We start from the raw sequence: 22,390 nt of genomic DNA, 5'->3' as shown, positions 1-22,390 counted from the left end.
TTTTCAGAACTTTGGGTATACACAGCAAGAAAAGTGGAATTGATTTAATTAAAAAAGGAAATATTTGGCTACTCTGCATGGGGAGTAATTCATAAATCTTCCAGCCAAATGGGTAAACTTCTTTTGATAACTATCTGCAAGCTGAACAGTCTTTTTCAAGGCTGTTTAAAGGATCAGGAATCAAGAACCCTTCCTTAGGAGTTTGTATTCATCTTGTAGAAAAAAACCAGAATGGACAGATGTGGGCAGAACTGCTCTGATCAGCAGATGCTGATTAACACAAACTATCCACTCTCTGAATCTTGGTGATTTGAGTTTCACCATTTTCATCCATATCCCTGCTGTACTGAAGGGAGAATCCAAACATATCCTGTTTTTTGGCTGGGTTCTTTGGGATTTTTTTCCTTGTTTTTTTAAATAACATCAGTGCAAAAAATAAAAAGTAGCTAGTTCAGAACAGCTGTGTTAACACTTCTTTTTGAAGTTCTAATTTGTTAACTAAGCCATTCAGAGGAGGAGACAGGAATGTGTTGGTAAAAAGGAACTGACCACTTCCCAAGTTCTGCTCTAAGTACGGGGTGTGAGAGCTGAGTTCATGCACTTAGAGCTGTGCTAGACAGTTTATCCAAACAGAACCCAAGTGCATAGCCTCACAAGATAAACATAAATATATATTTACACACATAATGTAGGGGACAATGATTTAGACATAATTCAGAGCTGTATGTGAAACAGCATATTCACATTCAAACTCACTCAAAGAGAAAACAGTGTAAAGGCTTCACTTCTCTTTACATCAAATGAGTGTGTGCATGACAAAGGGGGAGTGAGTGTAGAAGACCTTGCTCTGCCATCCTGCACCCGGTCACAACACCAGGGAAGCAGCTGATGCTCTGGGAAGAAACTTCATAAAGACTTGTTTGCATTTTAAGACATCATAATCCTGTCTCATTCCTTCCAGTGTGCTTCATGCTGAAATTTTACAGTTTTTAAGAGACCACGGTATTTCTTTATTATGTAATATCTACATTTAATCAGCATAAATAACTTTCATGCCCAACTGGAATACAGCTACACATTATCAAACTTGAACTAACCACAGCTTGTGAATCAATGAACTGTTTTTTCTCTTTCACTTTCCCCAAAATTTGCCTCAAAACACAAGGAGTTCTGTATCTGCTCAAATTCTTATGCAAAATGTGACAACTGTTTCTAAACAGCTTTTGTTGTAAGGTTAATTTATGCTATAGGTCCTTGCCAAATTTCATTTTTTAATAAGTGAGTTGCTGTGTTTTCAGTACATAGCATACAACTATCTTTAAAAATAAAAATAAACTGATGTAACTAAACAGACACCTAATCCTAAAGGCACACAGCATTACTGTGAACACTTCAATCCAAATTTTGATATACTTAAAAATATGGCAAACATTTAGTGTGTAATATGAATATCTCCTGCAAATTTAGTCTCACCTCTGTTATTGCTGCCTTAAAAATGGTCCATGCTTCTACAATGAGAACTATTCACCACATCTGACACACTCTAAGAATCTGCTTTGCAAGTATGTTTATACTGACAGTATCTGAGCTGCTATGTGTAGTTTCAATATCACTGTTCCTCAGTTAAGTCAGGTCTGCTCTGGGTCAAAGTATGTATTTTCCATAACTGATTCAAGAAAAACAATAAACCATGACAAAAAACAAAATCAAATATCCTGCCTGTAAGACAGGACTCTAATACTAGAAGAGCATTTTATACACATATGGTCAACAGGATTTACTATAGGTTACAAAGACTTTTTTATCTATGTAAAACATGTGTCCATCTAAGTGATTAATGACTTACTCAGGTGGGCAAGGCTCAGTGTTGCAGGCTCTTTGGTTTTCTGGAGGCTTACTGTCAGGATCACAATAATTGTTTTGTACAATGGAGTTGTCATCCAATCTTTTACACACCACCTCTTGTTTCTGCACACCTTGGGATGAAACAAAGCACTATTAATTAATCATTCTTGCTCACCACTTTATTTGGCTGAGTGCCACAGAGATGTGAGTTCAGATCAACCGAATGCCCCCTTGCTACAGTAAATCTTTAATTTTCTTTCAATTTTAGGCCAACACACTGAGAGAGGATTTTAAATTACTTCTGTGCTCTAAAACAAAGGGAATATATTTATAGCTTTACTAACAGATTGTTTTTATTTGTATATTGCACAAAATCCATTTTCTGTCTACCCTCATTTTCTTATAAAAGACACTTAAATTTCCAAAGAAAACATCACCAAATAGAATGTGGTCACACTTTAATGCAAAATTATTGTTCATGTGCTCTGGTTTAATATAAACGAGCAATACTGGGAAACACTGCTGCATATTTATACATGTCATCCTGTAAGCATTTTCTTCATTAAAATAATAAAAGTATTATTCATACTGAAGGATGCAGTCTGTCTCTGTCAGTGCTCCTTTTATCTGGCACTCCCATCTCCTCTTTCACTGTTAATCATTAACAGGGCAGTTTGGAAGTGAATACCATTACCAAAATATACTGACAAATGACTGCCAAGGTAACACAGTAAGATAGAGCAGGTAACATATGGAGCAGATTTTCCGATTTTTAAAAAATTGGTTATAAAAAAGGCATTAAAGAACTGTTGATATGAGTGAAACCCAGAGTACTGCTATAAAGAGAAGTGCACACAGCCTCCTACTCTCTTTTTAGAACAAGCTGTATGATATGTGTTGGCATAAAAAGTCTGTGGATCTGCAATTCATATGCAATTCTTATTGAATATAAGAAGTCACAATACAGAAATAATAGGATTATTTCTATGAAAAAGGTTGCCAAAAGCCCTGAACATTTCTCAAAAACAGAAGCAATTATTTAACTTTTACCAAAATGTGAAATGCACACAATTAAATGGGAATTAAAACATCCTGCTTCAAACATCTGCCAACTTTACAACCTTCTCTTCATTTTAAAATGAGCTTTTACAGGAGGTAGACATGCAGTAATAATATTAATTATATAAATATGTTTCAGACACTAAATATCCCACTAAAACAATGGGATTTCTCCCCAAATATTTGCAGTCTTTTTGCTCAGTTTAGACACGCTTAACAGCTTACCTTGCAATTGCTTCTCTTGTTACTCATTAGGGACAAAAATAAAACCTCATACTTTGGTTCCTAAAATGTGATGCATTCAGAATTCAAGTGTTTAATTCCAACAGTGAGTCAAGCCTAGCCTTGAGATGCCTGAAATTTGGCCCACACAATATCCTGACAGGCTATGAACAGTCTCCCATTCACTCCCACAGAGCAATGGGCAATGTCTTCACAACACTACGTGCCAAGGACAATAGGGAAAATGGTAATATCCTTTTTCATGAGTCTTGAGGATGGCATGTACTCCCCCATCAGGCAGCAGATGCAGAGGTAGGTATGATTCCTTCTCTCTCTGATTTTAACTCCCATGAGTACCATAACTTCTGTGACTTAGTGGTTAATTTAGCTAAGGTGGAAAGATTCTTATGCCTAGTTTTTATTCAATTACAGTCTGATGTCAACTGTTTAAACAATCTTGAAAACACAGTTAAAAATCCACACCTGCCTGCACTTGATGAATGTCTTATTTTCTGATTACTGATTAAACTTGTTTTTTATCATTGTGTCACAGGCCCTATCAATCTTGTGTCTCTGGGGGCTTCCCTACCCTCTAAAGTTCCTCAACCTTCTATGGCATGTAAGAGCACTCTTCTGGAGATGTACTCCCAGCTAACATCTCTTCACTCTGCAACAGCAAATTGCGATTTACAAGATAACTGCCATGGTATCCTAAAAATATCAGTATTATCCCTCATACAGAAATGCAGCCTTGTTAATTCAAATACTCTTAGGAAAACCCAGCAGCCTGGATCTAAGCCCATAAAAATGTTCTCTAAAACACATGTTCCTTACAAGCAGGGGAAGAATTGGATTAATTTCTCAACATACCATTTCTTACAGGATGCTTGTTTAGCAGGTAAGAACTCTGCAACACCCTTCTATTGCTGGGAACCACTCTATGTCATCCCTTTCACAAACTGATCAAGCTCCACTTTAGATTCAGGTACATTGTTTCTTCTCAGAACTTCACACCTGTGAGTACTATAGGCATTCCAATTTCCATTCTAAATGCATTAATTGCCAATTTAATGTTTTAAAGTCAAAACAATCTTTCAATTTAAGTAACTTTATTGAGATAACCAAGCCACCTCTTGGTAGTCTCTGTGTTGTTAGAGACACCATTCCTTTGGTCAGCCTCACAATCACTGTTTATCTGCTCACACTTGATTTTTTTACAGCCACAATACAAGCTGTGCCCAGTACAACAGAGTGGTTTTATTAGTGACTTATGCAATGTCATTAATACTTTTAAATAAACACAATCTAAAAACACATCTGCTTTTAGCATGGCTACAACATATCTCGGTCTTCTCTTGCTTATCTCCTTGCACTGCACTCTCAGAAGCTTGCCAGAGCTTTCTGCGTTTTATGCTGCCATCAGAACAAGAAAAACTGAAGTCTCACAAATCATGTGCAAAGTCTCAAAGCAGCCCATCAGGCTGACTGTCTTTTAGCTCAGTAATTGACATTTCTAGCATGCCTCTTTTGTATACTAATCTTGTCTAATTCTTTTTTTAAGTGATGGTGACAGCAAAAGCCTTAAGAAAAATTAGATCCATGAATCTACTATATTTCCTTGGCCTTACAATATACATTAAGTTATATAAGTTATATATTAAAATGTATCTGGCTAGTCAAGCATGACCTACCATATTACACCTTGTGCCATTTTTCACTTATTTCTAAATCTTCATACTTTTCTTCAAAATTTCAAATCACTTCTTAATTCTGTCTTATTATGTATATTACAGATACACACATAAACATAGTGACAAATAATTTTCTTCAGTTCTCTACTCCATTAGTACTATTTTAGTAAAGACATCAATTGCAGCATGAAAGAGGAAAATGTTTACCAAATTAAGCACTACTTTAAGGCTTCCCTTGTGTCTCGACAAATAAATGGAAGATCTGAATATCTGAGAAGCTGTGACGAGACGATTCACTTAAAACTCTATAATCTATAAAAACACTGCCAACAGATGAAAGCAATTAAGATCAGTTCTGACAAGTAGGAGTACTTCTCTAGTAATTTTCTATTCAGTCATCACTGTGACGAGAAATAATATTTAAATGTATAGCCAAACAGTAATGCTAGTAACATGGTGCTGCTAGTTGACACAGAATTCATTTTCAGCTCCAACTTGTGAATAATCATTAATCTTTTCAATTATAAACTTTCTTAATTGTCTTGGTGGCTGATAAAACCTGTTGAATGTTGCCTTTATAATGGTACTTCCTCCAAATATAATTGCTTAAAATAATAGTTTATACACACTATAGGAATAAGAAATCTTTATGATGCATGCCATTCTCATATATGTATTTTTTTGGCAGCTTAGATGTTACGTTTTCACTGAATTTCCCACTGCCATCAGGCACATTTCCTTCTAGGCTTTGACAGCCTCATTAAATTAATTTCTGAGAAGCTATGTAATAAGAAAATATTCTGAAGTACTATGAACACAAAGTATCATTGTGCTCAGCTTAAAAAATAAAGCCACACATGTTATTTATTGAATGCTGGTCAGGCAGCTTATCACCTGTAAGCCACTATTCACTCAAACAGTGAAGAATCTTTAGTCTATGCCAGATGAGTATTAATCCAGTTTTAAAATGCTCTGAATCTTGTCATCAGCATGTAAACCTTCTATCACTGCTGTCTAATTACACTGTTATTTAAAGTAAAATCCCAGAAAAAAAATTATGACTCTAACTTACAACAAGAAAATGAAATGGAAAAAGACAGAATTGCAGATGGTACCCAGACTAAGGCTACAAGTTGGTTAAGCCCAGTGGGCCTTGAAAAAATGAAATTCTTTTCAAATTATCAACTCTTTCCCATGTATATGGTCTCTCCTAAAATAATCTAGAAAGCACACTCTAATTTTAAAATAATCTAAAAAGAAACAGTCTTCTTTCAAATCAACAGATTTACAGTTTATAATAAAAGTCATCAAATGTCCTCATGACTGGTCAATGTAATTCTAATAGAAAACAAAACTCCAGTGGTTTAGTGACCATAACCTCCAGGGAACTAAGATGCTTCTCAAACAGTCTGCATGACTTTCAGCAGCCAAATTTTAAATTACATGGAGCTTATTTTATTCTTAAATTAAAATTGCAGGCATTTAAATTCTTTATCTATTTTTAAAAGCAACCCCAAAAATTGTGGTTTGTGATTGCAACAGTTAATTATAAAGATGCCAGTACCAATACATATTTAAACCTGCATCACTAAAAACTAGTGCATGCTGGTTAACCCAGACATACTTTCTGAACTCACTCATCAGATCACAAGATATTCATCACAGAGCCAAACTTATATTTTCCTTGATGAGTACAAGTATGTTTTATTTGTCTAAAGACAGTTTCATAACCCATCTGAGGGCATGAAAAAAACCCACTAGGCAGTACTCTGCAAGAATGATGAACAGCAAAGAAAACTGGACAGCAATCAATTAAATTATAATACTACACTGACTATTTGATAAAAATCATTATATTTGACTCATGTGGAGATGAAGTCTAGTAGAATGAATAAAATCACATGCTTAGGTTACCTGCTACGTTCCAGATGTTGAATGCTGTTATCATTTACTTCTACAACTTATTATGCATAGAAGAAATTTTAAAAATAGACACACATACTTATTTGGGTTTATTTTCAACTTAAGTAAATATATAAAGACGGATTTTTATTTTATTTTCCTTTGCTGGATTTTTTTAAACAAGACCACCAGTGGTTCACTATCTTACTAAGAACACTTAGGGATTTGGAGAAAGTCATACACTTGCCTTCAAAAACTACAAGGTAAGACAGAAGAAAACACAGGCGTGACAGTAAATAAACTACAAATCTGTGATCTGTAAGTATATCGCCCTTTCTTGTTTTAACACTTCCTTCTCTTCCCAGCCTCCATTTGTTGTTTCATTTCCTCTTTATATGTATTCTAGTTTTCCCTTTCACAAACTGCCTAATTAAATAATAAAGTTCTGAAGTCCATAAATCAATGTTATCAGTTTTTTTCTGAATTCCAGAAAACTGTTCACCTATCCATCCATCCACCTATCCCTTCTGCATTTCCTGTGTTCTTTCCCCTCCCACTCCTCCTCTCTGTACAGATAAACTTGCACTATGTATTCCTATTCTCTGGCATTATTTTCCCGTAGTCTTGTCTAAGTCTGCCACCATCTACAAATGCCTATATGTGATAGTAACAAATTTTCCTTCTCAAAATTCTTGACTCCAAGTAGAAAAAGTTTTAAGGGAAATTTCAGAAAAAAAGATATTTACTATGGAGAATAAACATTACTCAGTTTTATGTAATGTTCCCAGAGAAGAAGACCTGGTTTGTATACATGAGATTTTTATTTTAAGTAAATGTTTTTCAGTATAGAAAATAGTGGTTCTAGTGTACAAAAAGAAAAGTCGCAATTCTGAATTTCCAAATCTAAGAAAATATACTAAATATTAAAATGGATATAAAAAATTAATGAAAATATATTCCCATTCTACAAATTAGTACACAAATCCATGAAAATAGAATAGCTGTCTGTTACCATGCAAGCTTTTTTAACTACCTAGTAAATTTGAGGAACCTGTTATTAGAAAAACTTAAGAACGTATCAAAATAAACTTTAGACTTTGGAGACATGATAATGCTTGGTTCACTGCACATTCACAACATGCTGCTCACTGGCAGAGAAACTATGGAATACTTTGTTCTTTTCTCCTTTAAAATGAACGACACTTCTGAACACACAGTTTTCCATCACTCATGAAAGAAAGCCTCTGCCCTTTAGAAGCACTCTGAACATGTAAGATTTTCTTTCACAAACTTCAACTTATCTTCTAGCCCACTCTATTAACATTATAGAGGGAGGGGATGTGAATGTGGAAAATATCAATTGATTTCAGATGCCCGAACTCAGGCTGAATGTTCAGAATGTACACTGCACGCAATGGGGAAATTCACTGCATGCTTCAGAGGTCAGACATTTGAGAGATGTACCCATACAATGATGAACTGATAATTAGTAAGTAAGACTGTAATGTATGCCTTTAGTTGCTCAATATCACATCAGAACCACACAAGGGAGGTAGGAATGGAATCCAGAGCTACGGTATCATAGTGAACTCTCCTATGCAAGAAATCCTCTTCCATCTCCTTCCTTATCATTCCGTTTACTATACCATACTATTCCTATTCTGCAAAACTGAGACTGGCCCTAGAACAGAAGACCTGTTGGAAAAGTTAGAAAACTGGTATGTAATGCAGACACAGTCAGTCTGATTTGGAGAGAACCAGACTTAAATAGTGAGGAGTGGACATGAGCCAGCCCATGACACAGCATCAGAGAATGGTCCCTGCCCAACTAGTCTTTGTTTCATAACAAGCCACAATTACAGAAAAAAAATTCAGATTTCATAGTCATCCTTAATTCTGCCATTTCCTGGCTTATAAATATTTGTATTACTATCTTTTGATGTTCTATTAAGACAGCTTTTTAAATGGTACATACACCCAGACAAAAAACATGACATTAAAATACTGACATACTCAGAGATGGACAAAACTTAAATGTGTTTATTAGAATTTAGATTTGATTACAGCTTTGACATAAAGCTTACACTGTGATATAAAAGTATGTCTGGCTCTATGTCACCTAGACCTTTCCTGGACCAAGGGGGAATATCACAGTCCATGCACTACAGGTGAGCTACTCCAACTACAGTAATTTCGGAAAAAGGTGATGCTTTTAACTTGTTCCCAGTCTGTCCCAAGATGACATTTTCTAACCTTATAAATAAAAAATATAATTTCCATACAATAGTCCTCTCACATGCTTATTGTATTTTTTTTTTACTTTAGTTTTAAATTCTTTTAACTGTTTAGTATTCTGTTATCCTTTCATATAGAGCAAAATGTCTCTCCTAAAATGGAGTTCAAGTAAACAGAACTTCAGTAACAAGCTCCATAATGAATCCTATATAGAAATAAACAAAGCCATACAGTGGTTTCATTTATAAATTTTTCTCAACACCTCATATTTATATTAGCCAAATTTTCCAGTCAATGTCCCTATCTCTATAATATTTGTCTCGCTTTTCCCCTGAATCATCTTCTTCTTAGAACTGTGACTTCTTTTGGCAAAATTATTTAATAAACTGGGTGAGGGAACTAGCAGGTGAGAAAGTAGATAAATTTTTTAACATGACATATAGCTACAATGAAATATTTATTCCCTGAGCACAGAGCCCAGTCAATATATATCCCAATACTAAGCTGAAGGACAGAGGAAGCATGGCTGAAATCCTATGTCTACCTAAATTAGTGGCACTTTCCCATGACTTCAGAAAGATCATTAACTCACTGCCATCAGAAAATTAGGATTTTGCAGTACTTCTAAGGTTCTGATACTTGGAGTTGTCTTTTGTTACGAACTAGGCTTTACACGACTTCTTGAAAATGCTCCTTTTCCCACCAGACTCATCATTACTAAAACAGCAGTGTAATCTGCCACCCAGGAATCCAACAAATTAACAATAAAAATACTGGAGGACGTTAGCACCTTCCTAGAATTTTTTTCACTACTTAGCCTATTTATTATCACGGAAAACAATCTGTGCTGTACTTCGTGTACTACGTATGGCTAAGGAAATAACCGTACTTATGGAATCATAGAAAAATTAGGGCTGGAAGGGACCTCTAAAGGTCATTTAGACCAACCTCCCTGCAGTAAGCAGGGACTCCCTCAACCAGATCAGGATGCTCAGAGCTTCATCAAGCCTCACCTTGAATATCTTCATGGACAAGGCCTCAACTACCTCCCTGGGCATCCTGTTCCATCTTTCCACTACCTTCATGGTATAGAACTTTTTCCTAACATCCAGTCTAAATCTGCTGTTCTCTAATTTAAAGCCATTGTCCTATCACTACAATCCCTTGCAAACAGTCCATCTCCAGCCTTCCTGTAGGCCCCCCTCCAGATACTGTAAGGTCTCTATTAACCCTGGAGCCTTCTCTTCTCCAAGCTGAACAGCCCCAGCTCCCTCAGCCTGTCTTCACAGGAGAGGTGTTCCAGCCCCCTGATCATTTTTGTGGCCCTCCTCTGGACCTGCTCTGTCAGAACCATGTCCTTCTTGTGCTGAGAGCTCCAGAGCTGCATGCAGTACTCCAGGTGAGATCCTACCACAGCAAAGTGGCAGAATCACCTCTCTCAACCTGCTGGCCATGCTTCTTTTGATGCAGCCCAGGATGCAATTTCCCTTCTGGGCTGTGAGCACGCACTGTTGGCTCATGTGCAGCTTTTCATTCACTAGCACTCCCAAGCCCTCTTCTGCAGGGCTTTCTAAAACCTCATCCCCCAGCCTGTACTGGCAGTGTGGATTGTTCCAACCCAGGTGCAGGACCCTGCACTTGGTCTTGCTGAAGGTCATGAGGTTCACCTGGGCCTATCTCTCCAATTTGTCCAGGTCTCTCTGGATGACATCCCCTCCCTCTGGGGCTTACTGACAGCACAACTCAGCTTGGTGCCATCTGCAGACTTACTGAGAGTGCACTTGATCCCACTCTCTATATTGCTGCTAAAAATATTATCCTCGAGCACAGATCCTATGAGGAGAGGCTGAGGGAGCTGGGGGTGTTCAGCCTGAAGAAGAGGAGGCTCAGAGGAGACCTCATCACTCCCTATACCTCCCTGAAAGGAGGTTGGAGGCAGGGGGGGGTTGGTCTCTTTTCCCAGGCAACTCTCAGCAAGACAAGAGGGCACGGTTTTAAGTTGTGCCAGGGGAGGTTTAGGTTGGACATTAGAAAGAATTTCTTTACCAAGAGGGTGATCAAGCACTGGAATGGGCTGCCCTGGGAAGTAGTGGATTCTCCATCTCTGGAGATATTTAAAAAGAGACTGGATGTAGCACTTAGTGGCATGGTCTGGTAACTGCAGCGGTAGTGGATCAAGGGTTGGACTCGATGATCTCTGAGGTCCCTTCCAACCCAGCCAATTATATGATTCTATGATTCTATGATTAAATAGTACAGGTCCCTATGAGGACCCCTGGGGGAACACCACTTGTCACTAGTCTCAATTCTGCTCCCTTGTCCCTGAGTCAAGATGGTTCTAAACATTAATACCTCCAGTAGCCAGGAATTAAAAAAAAACAAAAAACAAAAAACAATGAACAAATACTTGGTATAATAATGTTCCTGGTACATAATGTTCTCTAAAGAAATATGGTGTCTTTCTCCTACTATGGGTAGGCCACAGTACAGTAATAAAAATCTGAGTTGTATTTAAAGCACTCTCCCATATCTTTTGGAACTGAGGTATGTTGGGGAGATGATGCACTCAGTCTCAAGAAAGAGGACAGTGTTCACACAGTACTTCTACTCATCAGACCTTCCAGCAGCTATGGTGTTGTCTTTGAAGGAAGCCAACTGTCCTGCTCTCCCAGCCAGAGATAAAGAATTGCTTTGGTGGCCACTAGAGGGAGGATTAGCAATACAGTAAACACCCATGTCGAACCACATGGGACAGCCTACAAATCCCTCATCACTGGTGCCAAAGGGCAACAATTCTCAGATACTTCTGGGGGCTGGGAAGTATAATCCAGCTGTTACCACCTGCTACAGTGGAGATGGTAGTATGCATCCTAAACTTTGGTGGCTGAAGCTTCATAGAGATGAGTAGAATTATGTGACACATAACTGCAAACACACAAAGACACATCCCTTTATTTACAGTTGCCTTATTTGCCTCCAAACTTCTAATCTCCTTACTTAAAACTTCTGATGTCCTTAATCAAGAAAACTCCTGTTAAAAAGAAACACAAACTTCAAGAGAATCTCAGAAGAGGCAACAAAGAGTGACACACTGTGCCAAAATACAGTGTATTTAGCAAAAACAGATGTATACATTAAATGTACAGAATAATAACAAAATCTAGTGTGATAAAATAAACGTTCTTTCACTAAATTAAAGCTTGAGACATGTCTGAAAGAAATGTTTACAGTCACCTAGATAATTACATAGAGAAGTGCATCTTGCAATTCACTACCTTGTAGCTTGACCGTCTGGTGTCTTACCTCCAGCACAAGTGGCAGAACATTCTGACCAAGGCAGATGATTCCATGCAAAGCCAACTTCATTGTCTCCACTGCCAGTGCGAGAGATGGGAACATTGAATTTATATCTTATACCCAAATTTTGTTCCTGTAGCAGAATCTGTAGTTGAAAACAACTGGTTATACCATTAAAACAGGCAAGCAGAGGACAGCTAGAATCACATTTAATCTAGGTGTGCATTACATCCTATGGGAGGGAAAAAAGCAATAAAAATATCTTCTTTCAGTTCTTTGTCCTTGACATAGTTGTTCTAAAAAGGCAGCTTTCACAAAATTAACATCTTAATGGAAATGAACTTGACAGCTGAGGTCAAAGTTGGTTAAGGACATTACTGTGCAAACATGCAGCAGTCCTCACTGAAATCTTCTGAGGAGCTACCAACACAGCAGTTAGGAACCTAGCTCTGCTCTTGTTTGCACTTCTAGTGACTATAATAATGATAATAGCAACAGAATGTTGCTAAGGTCACTGTTTTGCACTATTGCAATAGCCAACATCATGAGCTTGGTGGGATCACAACTGTGATTTCTTTAAAGGAGTATTAAGATACTCTCTCTGTAGCCATATCATGCTGGGTGACAGACAGAAGTGTAACAATTATAATGAATTTTTGCCTATCCTCACTACTACCATGCACTTCCACATACCACCCTGTCCAGCACTAGTCTTTGACTCTCTAACAAACTTTTTCTTTCCGTTGCTAATAATACGTATCATGTCAGATGAAGCAATCTGACATATCTTAGAGCTATTTCTCACCCCTTCTACCTACTGTGCTACTTCACAGGCATATTTGCCTATCTCCACTGGACAAATGAGGAGAGAATTTTCAATACGAAAGCACTGACTGAAACGTGAAAAGGCAGTATAGTCACTGTGTAACTCATTCTACATGGACTCTCTACATACCACACTTACAGCAGAAAAAACAGGATTCAGGTGTTTGCAAATCCTGCCTAAACTGTGAATACTCAGGCTACAGTCACTCTGTACACTAAAGTACCCCATCTGGCAGCTGACAGAATAAACTGAGCAAGTATCACCTTGATCTTTTGCTCCTTCTCAACAGAGTGAGAGCACAGTAAGCTCACTATTGCCTGCTGTCAAAGGCAAGGTATCAGGATCCCAATTATATATTCTATTACATTCTTGTATTTTGTACAATATGTTCAGAGCAATGTATGTTATAGCAACATATTTTAAAAAGGGTTAAATCATGATAGTTCACAATCAGATCAGGCTTAACACATTTAACAGAGATGGGGCATTTTCTGCGAGATTTCCTGGGACTCTTCTGACTTTATCCCTGTTTCATCACAATGTTTGCCTGTCAGTTTTGAAAGCTAACAAAGCTGTGTTAAACCACAAATGCCAAGTCCCAGCTAGGTAAGCTGTATGCTCTTTGAAAACACAAACTATTTTGATTCCATTCATGGCTTTGTCTTTTCTCAGAACACAAATAGCTATTTAAAATTCCAGAAATATATTAATTATAATGTTACCATGACTATGAGATTTTCTGAAGTAGGGCCTAGTGCTTCCAAAGACTCTGGTTCATCTGTTGGCCTCTTGTAATGGAAAGCTGTTCCAGCAACATCAAACTTCCTTGGCCAGTCAATAGTCCAGGCACCATTAATATAGTAGTCATCCTCTTCAGATTTTAAAGCTTAAAAAAAAATACAACCCACCTAAAAATTGGAAGCAGCATTTATAATGGAGAAGCCACTGCAAATTAATCTACTAGTCTGTTAGAAGTATAAAGAGCTCCAGCTCAGTATCACTATTTTTTCAAGCAAGAGAAAGCCTTTTTTTTCAGTCTTGGTCAAAATATTCCTCACGTAGTTTTGTCATTGTCATTATCTCTGCCATAATCTTCAATGTGCAGTTATAGTTTGCAGATTTCAACATGCAGATGCTATATGGAACGAAACAGAATGCCTCATGCAACTTGTAATACATCTTCAAATTTAAATCGAGTGCACTCTGTGCTGTTCTACATAACCTATATACCTATAACCTATAACCAACTACCAATCTAACCTTTAGATTTAAAAGTTGAGGCATGTGTGTGTTATCTCAGATAACATGCAGAGGAAAGTAGAAGAAGAAACACAGAGTCTGTGTATAGTACCAAACAGCTTTTGCCTTGCTGCCTTTGTCCACAGCTAATTTTTTCCTGCTTAAAGCATAAATCAAGATATTCCTACTACAAATCCAAATACTAGCTACTTAATTTGTTGAAATATATTATCCCTAACTCACTGTTTAAACCATAAAAGGACTGTAGATAAATCATAGATTTCTCAGCTAACTAAGAAATGAGGCTGGACAAGGACATATTATTCAGGAATTCATATATATTAGATTAAGTTTCTAAATCTGAAACCAATTTTTTACCTTAAGCTAAATATTCTGTTACTTAGGTACTGACTTAATGACCTATCAGGTAAATATTCTGCTAATTGGATACCGACTTCTTGACTAAAAATGTGGATTAACAAATTATGCAGCATTCATTTACCTTAAATAAAACTTTCTCTTAAAGGCAAAAGGATGGTTGGAAATATAGTTGGAAATACATGGTCAAACAATAAAGTTGGGTTTTTTTGACAAAAACAACTAACTTTACCCAGTAGGGAACAAATTAACATCACAATCACAAGGAATAATCCAACTTTGGGTGAAGTTCTGTTCTCAGCTACACCTGTGTGGACAGATGGTGTGCTTCAGTTGGGGAAAATGTGTCAATGATGCTCAAATTTTCTAAAACAGATCAGAGCATTCATATGAGCAGGAGATGGTTGAAGAGGCAATAATGTTCTGCTGGTGACAGAAATATTCAGCAAGGATTAGTAACCATTTCCATCAGCACTGTAAGGTCTGAAAAGAAACATACTTCCGTAGCATAAATCTTAGTCCATTGATTTCTCTGGCTTTACTTTGGAAATACTTAGGTGCCTTGAATGAAGAACTAGCTTTGTTACATTCATTGATCTGGAATTTTTGAAGTAATTCAGATTCCTTATTAGCTATATAGGTTTATATACCCAGAAGCAAAGCAGAGCATTTTTTACGGCCTGAGTGACCCAAGAAAAATGGATTTGCATTTTATAAACAAATTCAACCAGGTCAGTTGATACACAGAGGTGAAGGACACACAGAATTGAATAGCATTCCAATAATATAATTACTTTACAAGGATGATGCAGTGGACACTGGCATGAGACAGAAGGAACAAGTTAATGTCTTAATCAAATAATTTATGAGAACAAGAGAAGGCAAGAAGGCCACAGAAAATTAGCCTGGAACATACAGGTTCATAAAGGGAATACAAGAAAAGACGTCACCATTGATCAAGACATTTAAGGGAAGATAAAAAAACACGTATTTTTTAAATCAACTCTGAAAACAGACAATTTTGTTGTTTCTGGGTTACTCAGACAGCTCATTTTAAAAGAATTATTTATGCAGATGCAGAAACGTGCTTTTTGCTGCCACAACACACTAGGAGCAATATTGGTACAGAACAGATCAGTGGGAGACAGGGAGATGGAGGACAGGAGCTGACTGAGCTAACTGAACTGCAGCCTAAATATGGGGCCACGCATTGCAGAAAAACTGCATCTTAATACAAAGGATGTTTCTTGTAAGTTAGTTTGAAAGCTGCCTGACTGAAATGAATAAAACTGCCTACAAAACAGACTGGTAAGAAACTTAATTGTAGTATCTAAGAGTTATCTTCTTTGTTCTGGTTTTCAGCTGCTCATGGAAGAGCTCTTGACAGAAAATGTTCACGATAGGATGTACTCAATGTCTCTCACCATCTCCATTTCAAATGTCAGGATAGGAAATACAAGCAAACTTATCTGCAGGGGGGGCAGGGAAGGAATAGGGAGTGTGAAACTGAAAAAGTAATATATGCTCTACTGCTGGAGCAGTGGTGTTACTATTCTTGCACAATGGAGGGAGATTATCTGCTGAATTACAGAAGATGGGCAGGGACAGGCAGAAAGCATACATCCAACAGTAAAAGGCACCATTATTATCTATATAATCAGTTTAGTATTTAATGTACCCAGGAGCCCAACTGCACTTCTAGTTACCACTTACAGGCTTTCCAACATGTTATATATACCAACTACATGGAGTAGAGACGGACAAAGTAGTCTTATCAGGGGCTGAACATTACAGGATACCATTACAGGTGATAGTTTTTGTTTGTGTTAATCTGTGGATTTGATGTATAACTAGTCAGTTCTCTGTTCTATTTTTAAGTACAAAATGGGTATTCTTGAACTACTGTGGACTGCTATGCAAATCAGTGTACAGAGATTTGCAGAAATGTGTTTTGCCTTGAGTTGGATGAAGCCAGATTTGTACAGCATTAAAAAAAACAGTGTCTCTAAAGAATCCAATAATAATCTGAGGGGGAATTTGAATTTAATTCTGTGTTTTACCACAGGCTTCCTGAATGATCTCAGATAAGCACCCAGCTCTTCTGCACCTCATTTTCTGTATCTAAAAATCAGGAATGGCATCCAGTTCCTACAGCACAGCAATGGAGAAATACTGTGGAGTTATAAATTAAATTGCTCTGAAATAAGGGGATAGCATTGCTAGCATTTAAGCAACTACATCTGTTGATGAATAATCATTCCAAGAATAAAATAATATTTTAAAGCAGCATGGGTCCCCAAGATCAAAGACTTCCCAGTTAGAAGATGCTACCTCAGAGCGGGACAGTATGGAATTAGAGTGTTCCTCATCCACTTCAGCACAGGTCTGAAACTGTAAGTAGTGTGAAGTTTCCCAGATTTTTTGCTGAATAGACAAGGAGGAATCACACAATGTACTTCATCCGTTCCACTCAAGAGAATACACGCTAAGGAACTGCTGCAACCTTCTGATCACAACCTAATATTAACAGCTGATAATTCCCTCCTCCGCTTCTACTAGGTCTATTGTTTGGTGAAAACCAGAAAACGTACCTACAAATCACAACAAATTTTGACAACAGACAGCTATTTAAACCATATTCTTACCAATGTAGTTTTTTGACATTGCCACTTCTCTTATTTCAATGTGCACAGAACCTCTTGGAATGTGAACGACTTCCATATAGCCTACAAGACAAAGACAATTTTATTTGCTGTTTATCATCTACTACTAAGAATTAGTAAGAGAAACAGGATTCAAATACACTTGCAACATTTTCTTTCACATCACATAAATGAAAAGTCATTAAATTTCATGCCCAGATTTGAAAATGACAGTGGGAACTTACCATGTAGTCAAAAATTAATTTTCTTAAGTGCTAATATGGCCTTTTCAACAGTATATCACAAGAAATTAACACACAAAATGACCATACAGCTAGACTGTCCTCCCGGGGAAAAAGTTCTTCCTTCCATTCAGTCAGCACCAATTTGTTTCAATTTATAGCCATTGTCTCTTCTCCCACCGTGTATCCACAGCTATGAAGAGCCTGGCTCTGCCTTCTTTGTTATTGGAAGACTGATACTAGGTCCCCACAACACTCCTTCTCTCCAAGCTAAATAAGCCCAGTTCTCTCAGCCTTGCCTCACACAGGGCCAAGAGGCTCCAGGCCCCAGTAATTGTTGTGGTCCCTCGCTTGAACAGAACTCATGACAGCACATTAACCCTGTTTCTGTATTCAGGAACACCAAACTGGTTATGCTACTATTCAACACTAATATTGTCTTTTTTGAGCTAAGCTTTAAACTATTTGCCCATATACATTTCCTGAGTTCTTAATAGTTCTTAATAGGATGAATTTGAGATATTTGTCTGTTGTTTCTATCAGAAAATTTTATCTACCACTAAATACTGGATTCTAATATATATATTAAAATAATTCACAACATTACTCTTACTATACCAACATAACTAAATAAAAATAAGCACACACCCCAACCACTTTGTGTATTAAAGACCATAAGAAAGAAGTATAGAGTAACACATTGTTGAATTTAACAAAAATCCAAACTAAAACAACAACAAAAAAAAAGAAACAATGAGGCAAAATGATGCCATGCAAAGCTATGCTGGAAATCAATGCAGTACTGCTATTTGCTGAAGAGTCATCTAAATGCATTCTGCAATACAATTGATGTATATATGCATACCTCCTCTGGGCAACGAATCATTGAAGAAACCTTCAATGGCTTCACATGTACTCCCATCTCCTCCACAAACACGACATCTATCTTCCTTAGCATCAGACCCCAAAATATTATCACAACCTACATGCTGAGAACAGGTAAGAACAAGTATTTTAACAGGATTAATGGTCTTACACCCCTATATTAATTGTTTTTTTGAGGTGTTTCTCTCGAGTTTGAAATATTCCATTCTTCTTTTTATCTACTCTTTTGATAGTTGTTACGGTATGTTTTCATGTACAACACAAAGAAAATAAAAAAGGAGAACAATCCGCATTTTGAGTTCTTACCAAATCTTGATTATTAAGTACTTTGCATTTCTCCTGTGACTTTCATGAAGAGATACCACAGTGTTTTGCACACAATGTAATTCTTACAGTTATCAATAAATGATTAGTGATGTTTTCATGTAATATTACAAGAGCTGTATTCCATCTATATTGTGGTGTTAAACATGTGTTGTGTACCTTCAACATTTATGCAGTGTAAAAAATACTACTACAGTTCTCAAAGGCATTTACATCATGATGACCATGACCATCATTACGTCATATCATTGCTACGGCATCGTGTCATTGCTACATCCTCTAGGCAAAGCTTTCAAAAGTTTGAATGTAACATGTAAATTACTTCACTGTAAGAATGAGTACAGAATTAAATTTAGTGAAAGGCTGCATTACATGTTGTATTAAATAGGAGTCAAAAGCTTTGGAAAAAAGAGGTGTCATAAAAACATTATATTTCTGACTATATGCTGGGTAAATCTATGTACAGTGAAAAATTATTAACTCCCCATAACTTATTGTTTCAGCCCTGTTATAAACTAACCAAAGTAGAAACAGCTGATAAAAGAAAGGCTACTTCTTGTGGTTTACTCCTTAGTTTACTAATACACAGCAAAAATACCTGAGCCCATCATGTTATTTAATAAACACATATCTTTACACAATTAAGCAAAGAACATAAGCATCAGGTTAAGCTTTGGTTATGTGAGTAGTTTCAATGAAACTAACCAACTAATTTTATGAGTCATCCAGCACTGTTCGGATGTCTAGGCTTAAGTACATAATTAAACATTCTGCTGTACTGAAGAAACAGTGAGATGCTTCTTCAAATGCATAGCACCTACCTCCAATCCTATTCAAATTCATGTGGTGTAGTGCTATAGGAATCTTACAAGATAATCAGGTTTTTTGTAAGCAACAAATACTTGCATCATTATACATTTTTTCCTAGAACAACAAAGCAGTAGTGACAACTTTCTGTTTCAATTACATTAACATCAGAATTGTTGCAACAGGATGAACTAATTAGAGAGAAACACAGTAATATGTTTAGTTACTGTTTTTCAAACAGAGTGGTGGTGTTCTAATTGGATGATGAAACAAGCCTTTGAACAGTTTTGAGGAATCTGTCATCTTCTATTGCTCTTTCCACCAGTTTTCCAAGAGAAATCATAAAGCAAGGAAAAAAGACAAAATAAAGGATCCTATGGATGCCTCTAAGAATGTACTATAAATTAAATAATTCGTCTAGTTTATGCAATATCTTTTTTTATTCTATTGTCTGAGTGATATTTTTATTACCAACTTGACCTGTCAAGACTCCTGTTTCATGTAATAAGCAAGTACCATAATTAAACTAGGAGATAGAAGACACAACAGAGTAACCCACATAAGTACTTCATAAAACAGTTATAACCTTGCATTCTCCATTGATACAGATATCCAATGAATCAGCATTGCACTGAGTCCCATCTATTACTGCAGGAGCACGTTCAGTGTAAAAATTATAACCTTCAGCCAAGCAGTTCAACGCACATGGTTTAACCCCACCTGGACAACAAAAATGAATGAAAAAAAGAAACCAACAGAAATCCTGAAAAGTTAACAATTAATTAAGAATATATATGCACAAACAGATCTGAAATTTAGAATCTTACCTCATACCTGACACATATAAAGTATAAATTTTATTTAACTTCCCTTTATTGATTCCTCTACTTCACTCTTCTTTCTTGCAAAAAAGTTTATTTTGCATAGTAAGATATGTCAAGGTTGGCTGGCTCCATAACGATTCCATTATGTTAATACAACCCTAATGATTATTGAACAATTTAAAACAATAAGGATACCACTTCACCATTTGAAAAACAAAAATAACAAAATAATGTAATTCTAGAAGTATATCAAGGTAAAATTCAAAACCAAGATTAGACTATTTCAATTAGGAATTTAGTGCTATTGAATTACACTACAGCTCAGAACATGTGATCACAATGAGGCACTTAATTTAAAAAAAGTAAAACAGTTCAAGTCAATAAAATGCCAAAACACAAGGGGAAACGTGGCCTTATTCACTCAAGGTTCAAGGCAGGACAAAACAAAACAATAAAATGGCAGCCTACAAAATCTGAATGACTGAAATGTGACTAAATATGATTAAACTCTCAGAAAAGAAATTACGGCCCCCTTCCCTGCTGCAAAATACACTTTTATTACACAGTGCAATTATTTATAATTAAATTACTGAAGTAGTCTATAGAGACTCTTATAAATGCTTTTATTTCATTCTCCTTTTCCTAATATCCTGACCTTAAGAAAGGACAACTTACTGTGAGACATTAATACTGAACTCATCCATGCATCACGAAAAGTACTTATAGAATCTCAAATTCTCTATTTGTATTGCAACTGCAAGTGGAAAAGGGCTCCATATATTTACAGTGCTCACTGCCCTTCACAGTAAAACAAACTACCAGAACAGAGATCGCTCGTCTGAGAAGTCTTCATCAAAGTGAAAAAGTACAAGCTTAGCAGACCTAGTTCATTATATTTTAATCAAAATATTCTATTTACTCTCTATATAACATTTATATAATTTTGAAGGCCTCACATAAGATAACACTGTCACAAAGTTAACCATTACCTCCAGTGTAGGGTTTCCAGTTATAGTACTTTCCCCGGAAAGGCATATTGTCAAAATCTGCACACTGCTTTTCTCTAAAATCACGGGCCCCTGAAGGACATGGCTAAAAGAACAAAACAACAACAAAAAAGGTAAGTTTCTTCCAAATATGAATAACAAAAAAAAATTGCTTATATGCTCATATTGCAAATGCGCTCATGCAAGAGACTAGAGGACAGTTCCTTGATTTATCTTGTGGCTCTGATTCTGAAACCTATTTTATTGCTTTAGAGTTGAAGTGTGTACTTTGCAGTTTTAGGCTGGCATGAAGTAACTGAAGTAATTTAAACAAAGGTGTTACATAATGGTTTCCATAAAACTGGACATTCATAATCATATCAGACTATGTTTTGTGATCAGTCCATCAGCTACCTCTTTATAAACAAACATTAAAACCAGCTGAGAGCCACAGACACAATTGTACTGTACTTTGCAGCTGTATTAAGATATAAAGAAAAAAAATTAAAATACTTTCTAGAATGCTCTATAACTTCTGCTTACTTGTAACCTTGACAAAAGCATGGTGTTAGGGCAGAGAATGAGAACAGATATTGTATTTGGCATTGGTTTTTACTAGTCTCCAAGCCTGAAGAAATAACAACTGCTTTCATTTACATTTTCCTTACTTTGCATTACCAATTACAGAGTCATAAAGTACCTTTTCGACTTGGAATATGGGTAGATATAAGTGAAATTAATCACTGAGAGAATTATAACAGAAACAGAATTCTCTGCTATTTCTCATATTTTTCTTCAGCAGCTTCAAAAGAATGGCAAGTGATTTTGAATTCACACAGAACTAAGACTACATATTAAACATTTTTACCAACATTTAAGCATCTGCTGAAATCGAAAGCCTCATTAGATAAGGTATTTGAAATGCAGATTAAAATAATTTTTAAACTGAATGAATAAAATTTCTTTGTCAGAAATCAGAGGTGTTA

At 36.4% G+C, this 22,390-nt stretch overlaps 1 protein-coding gene across 2 annotated transcripts in view; it reads right to left on the bottom strand.

The window, feature by feature from the left end:
* ADAMTS6 (ADAM metallopeptidase with thrombospondin type 1 motif 6) overlaps nt 1-22,390 on the bottom strand; it is a 125,905-nt gene that overhangs the window by 13,064 nt on the left and 90,451 nt on the right. For both annotated transcript variants that reach the window (XM_030467371.1, XM_008503445.2), the window contains exons 14-20: nt 21,408-21,510; nt 20,181-20,314; nt 18,444-18,567; nt 17,340-17,420; nt 13,800-13,963; nt 12,258-12,396; nt 1,847-1,976 (exon numbers count right to left, since the gene is read on the bottom strand). In XM_030467371.1, the coding sequence (XP_030323231.1) occupies nt 1,847-1,976; nt 12,258-12,396; nt 13,800-13,963; nt 17,340-17,420; nt 18,444-18,567; nt 20,181-20,314; nt 21,408-21,510 (875 nt within the window). The remainder of the gene's footprint in view (nt 1-1,846; nt 1,977-12,257; nt 12,397-13,799; nt 13,964-17,339; nt 17,421-18,443; nt 18,568-20,180; nt 20,315-21,407; nt 21,511-22,390) is intronic.

Source organism: Calypte anna, chromosome Z (assembly GCF_003957555.1).
Source record: "Calypte anna isolate BGI_N300 chromosome Z, bCalAnn1_v1.p, whole genome shotgun sequence".
Taxonomy (NCBI): domain Eukaryota; kingdom Metazoa; phylum Chordata; class Aves; order Apodiformes; family Trochilidae; genus Calypte; species Calypte anna.
This window is presented reverse-complemented; position numbering and strand designations above follow the sequence as displayed.